This window comes from Hevea brasiliensis, chromosome 3, assembly GCF_030052815.1.
Source record: "Hevea brasiliensis isolate MT/VB/25A 57/8 chromosome 3, ASM3005281v1, whole genome shotgun sequence".
Lineage (NCBI taxonomy): Eukaryota > Viridiplantae > Streptophyta > Magnoliopsida > Malpighiales > Euphorbiaceae > Hevea > Hevea brasiliensis.
The window spans coordinates 12,516,109-12,520,639 of NC_079495.1; the positions used below are offsets into that span (position 1 = coordinate 12,516,109).

The 4,531-nt window shown below is 24.1% G+C and overlaps 1 protein-coding gene across 1 annotated transcript; it reads right to left on the reverse strand.

Annotated features, from left to right (window-relative positions):
- Positions 1-824: 824 nt before the first annotated feature.
- LOC110653139 (alpha carbonic anhydrase 4-like) lies at positions 825-4,531 on the reverse strand. The gene is made up of 7 exons (XM_058143262.1): positions 4,429-4,531; positions 4,122-4,345; positions 3,937-4,043; positions 3,576-3,678; positions 2,169-2,327; positions 2,012-2,065; positions 825-992 (listed from the first exon to the last, which is right to left on the reverse strand). Exons 1-7 carry the CDS (start codon positions 4,529-4,531, stop codon positions 900-902), a joined length of 843 nt encoding a protein of 280 aa, XP_057999245.1. The 3' UTR covers positions 825-899.

A 4,531-nucleotide genomic window follows, 5' to 3' on the forward strand; every position in this document is an offset into this window, starting at 1 on the left:
AAAAATTAGAGACATAGGAGACAACATATGTATGTACATATGAATATATATAATTAATTATATTAAAATTATATAATATATTTAAAAATTATCAAAATATAACTATAAAATTGATTCTAATTTATGTTCTCCAATTTAATACTATCCAATATAATTTTCAATTTAATTATTAAATAAAATAAATTCAATTTATTTCAGTCTTCGGATATGGTTGAAGGTTCATTATGTTTATTTAGTCATAAACACATAGTGAAGGCACTTGTGCAAAGTTAAATGTGAATCAAACCACATAATAACAGTGAATCAAACAGTAAATTTTACAATAATTTAATTTAATTAATTTTTAATCAATTTTCATATTTAAAATAAAAGAATTTAAAATTTTTTAATTTAAATAAATATTTATTTTTTAAAAAATAGAAAACAAGCATAATTATATGTGAATTTAATTGAATTCTTTTTTTGTATATAATTTATTCTGAACAAAGTCAATATTAATTAATAAAATTTATTAAAAAAATAAATAAAACTTTATTCACATCTTAAACAATACAACAAAATAAAATATACTAATATCTTATTGAATAAATATTTATTTTTAAACAAATAGAAAACAAGCATAATTATGTGTGAATTTAATTAAATTCTTTTCTTGTATATAATTTATTCCGAACAAAGTCAATATTAATTAATAAAATTTATTAAAAAAAGAAATAAAACTTTATCCACATCTTAAACAATACAACAAAATAAAATATACTAATATCTTATTTTATTATATTCTCAAAGATTTAATTTTTATTATTAATTATATTGTAATTGAACATGGAGGATATATATGGAATACAATTAACGTGTTTGGAATTCTCTTAATTTCTTCTGAAATAACCTATAGAAGTTTAAGCAAAATTTCCAATTATCTCACATGGATTGTATAAATAGAGGGATCTTCCATAAAATGGTTGAATTGGCCTTGCATTCATTTCAAATCCCTACAAAAGAACAAATTATTAAATATAAAAGGACTAAACACATAATACTATGGCTATATTTGTTTGAAGGAAAATGTTTTTCATATTTTTTTTAATATTTTTTTTATTTTTTAATGTTTGGGAGTGTTTAAGAAACTTGATAAAAAAAAATAACCTAAAAAAATAAGGAAAAATGACTTTCCATTTTAAAAAATGAAAGTTAATTTTCTAACATCACTTTCCCAACTTTCACAGTATTTGACTTGGTAGATTTTGTGAATAAAGATATAAAATATTAGGCATATCTCAAATAACAGAAAATAATTATTATGAAAAATAATTTTCAAGTACAAATTATTTATTTTGTTAAACAGTCAGAGCCTATGTTTGAATATAGTGATTAAGATATAAAATATTTATATTTCATTTTATTTTATTCTAAATTATTAGAATTACATTTGATTAATTCATTATTTATTTAGTTATTACATTCATGAATCATGAATGGATTTGAGAATTACACATTGATAATTTCCTAGTGACAAAAAATAATCATTTAAAATAATTAACATTACACATAAAAATGTTAATTTCATTTTTTAGAAAATATAATCATGTAATTTAAAAAAAATATTTTCATATTTTAAATAAAACAAATTGTTTTATATGAAACAATTCAAATCTCAATCCCCATTTATTTCGCAAAAAAATAAGTTAGATATGAAAATGGTTTCCATGAAAAATATTTTCTAAGAAAATATTTTTTATGAAAATATTTTTCTTTATTTAGTTGCAACGTAAAATTAATGGTATGTGTTTTATTTTATATATATATAAAAGTATTTTCATACCTAAATAAAATTATCAAAATTTAAAAAATATTTTTTTAAAAGAAAAATAATTTTTTTTAAAAATTATTTAATTATAATAAATTTTTTAAAAAATTATTTAATTATCTCTTTGATTAAAAGAATATTTTTTCACTAAGCAGACAGAGCTTAATTTAATTTGTCTATAGCTATAATAAATATAAAACTCACATCATCAACAGCATCCTTCAGAGCTTGCAGTTGCTCCACTGAAACTGTCCTCACCTAGTATATAAATACATTAAAATTTTAAATGGATTTATGATTAAATAATTAAAAAAAAAATTAAACAAATGGGTATATGATATATCTGTTTGTAATCAAATACCTTCTTGATGACTGTCCAAAGAACACCCTCAGTGCAAGGAGGAACAGAAAGAGAACCATTATATCTGTAATATTTTCTGCTCCCAAATACTATTTTTCTAGGATTGATAATTCCCAAATCCTTCTCTTGTTTTGTTACTGACTTTATAAAGGGGAGCAACTGCCAGTAGAAATTGAAAAATAATAGAAGTTAAAACCTACAAATTAGAAGGTAGTGTGAAAAATGTGTCATTAATTGAGTGAAAGCATGCGCATTGAAATAATATAAAGTCGATTTTGATACAAAAAACTAAATCCAATCTTTAAAACATAAATGTTAATGTTAGAAGTTCTAAAATATCATTAAACCTTAATTTATATATATATATATATATATATATATATATATATATATATATATATATATATATATATATATATATATATATATATGGGATTTTTAATATCTCTAAGAAGTGTAACTCAAGACTTTAGTTTTTATTATAAAATTGATTTTTTTCCACTAAATTATATTCTATGATATTTAGACTATATTATAATTAATTTGATCCTAAAGTTTTAAAATATATTGAAATTTAATCCTTAAAGTATTATATTATAAACCCTTCAGTCCCTTAAAATACTTTTTTTTTTCTAATATTGTAAAATGTGGACTATAAGGTTGAGAGAAAAGAGCGATGATTCCCACATATTATTAATTTTTTAGCATATTATTAATATTCGACTCGGTAACATTAGTTGTTCTAATAGTTATTAACTATTTTAGTAATTGTCAGCTATTTTATCAATGGTTAGTTGTTAAATATTAACTCTTAGTAGTTAGCTGTTTATATAGTGATTTAAAATATAAGTATTCGGTAAAAATAGCTATTAGATTAACAATTAAATATAAAAATAGTGATATTATCTTATTAACGCTAGTTAAAATGCTCCCTCAATTTCTAAAAAGTTAGAAGAGATAATTTTTCATGATACTTCCTTAATCTATAAACACTAGAATTAAAAACCATGGCACTGAGTAGGGATAGCTCAGTAGACCAACATCTTATTCAGATTCTTTCGGTCAATGGTGCTTAAACTTCTATACTATAAGGGGTTAGAGTTGTGCTTATGCTAATAGTTTAAGTTTTTGGCACGTTAATAAGCGTTCGTTCTTACAATTAGTATTAGAGCAAAGGTCATGAGTTCGAATCCCTTCGGTTCATGACGCTTGGGCTACTATACTATAAAATATTAGAGTTGCTCTTCTACTAATAGCTTAAATTATATCAATAAAAAATATAATATTTTAACTATGGTTAAAACACTAAATGCTACCATAAAATTTATTATCTAATAGGATCTAGCTTTGCTTCATCAATGTAAAAGAAACAAAAAAAAAAGTGGAAAGATAATATAAGAACAATACTTTTGAAAGAAAGGAATCAGGTTTGCCATATTGGTAAAGAATCCCAACAACTGTTATCTGCCCAAGTAGGTTTGCATGAACTATGTGAAGTTCCAAATCGTACCTTGTAACACAAAACAACAATAAAACCAATGAGGACATGCAGTATTTATGGACTAACACTAGTGTCTCTATATAAAGAAACAAAAGCAAATAAACAACATTGTTGATGTAGAAAGCAAATCATTTTATGTGCAACAAATGCATTTCAACCGTTGATCATGATAAAATTCATACATATCAAATATATCATGATCATCAATCGGTATAATTATAACGAAAGCATTTTCATTCAAAAATGGAAGAAAGCATATCTACTTACCTTGTACCATTGAATGTATGCTCAGAGGGTGTAAGCCAATGGCAATGTTGCAGACTGTAAATAGTTCCATTGATGTTAATATTTCCTGCATCACCCTTCCATTGCACCTGATGGAACATCATTTTAACACTAATTATATATGGAAAATTAATGAATACAAAGTAATTGATGGGTTAATACTATACAATAATGTCTCTTCCCCTGCCCATAATGGTAGCATTAGCTGGTTTATAATCCCTTTGTAGTTCTCCTAGCTTTGGGAAGACATGCACATTTACATCCACTATGTCTATTGGAGATTGTAATCTTCCATCACCACAAGCTCGCCATTTCGGGTCAAGTTCACCCCATTTAGATGGTCCTCTGCCAGTTGCTTCTATATAACTAAATGGAATTTCACCATTTGCCGCTGTATGCATGAGAGGAGGGCAAATATACAATTATATGATATTTAAGGTCACTATCATTATTAGGGTAAAGGAAAGACCATACCAGTTTCAAGTTCAAAAGCAGTGGAGTTGATAGAAGGAGAATGGAACAAGAGAATGATAGAAGCAACAAAGAGAACTCCCATGTTGAGTTTGTTGCGACTCAT

What these genes read in the sequence shown, in the direction of transcription:
- LOC110653139 (XM_058143262.1), bottom strand. Translation starts at nt 4,531, where the DNA reads ATGAGTCGCAACAAACTCAACATGGGAGTTCTCTTTGTTGCTTCTATC. An exon ending in GCAGGGGAAGAGACATTATT is followed by an intron (nt 4,044 to 4,121) that starts GTATAGTATTAA and finishes ATGTTCCATCAG; the next exon opens with GTGCAATGGAAGGGTGATGC. An exon ending in TTTGGACAGTCATCAAGAAG is followed by an intron (nt 2,066 to 2,168) that starts GTATTTGATTAC and finishes TTTATATACTAG; the next exon opens with GTGAGGACAGTTTCAGTGGA.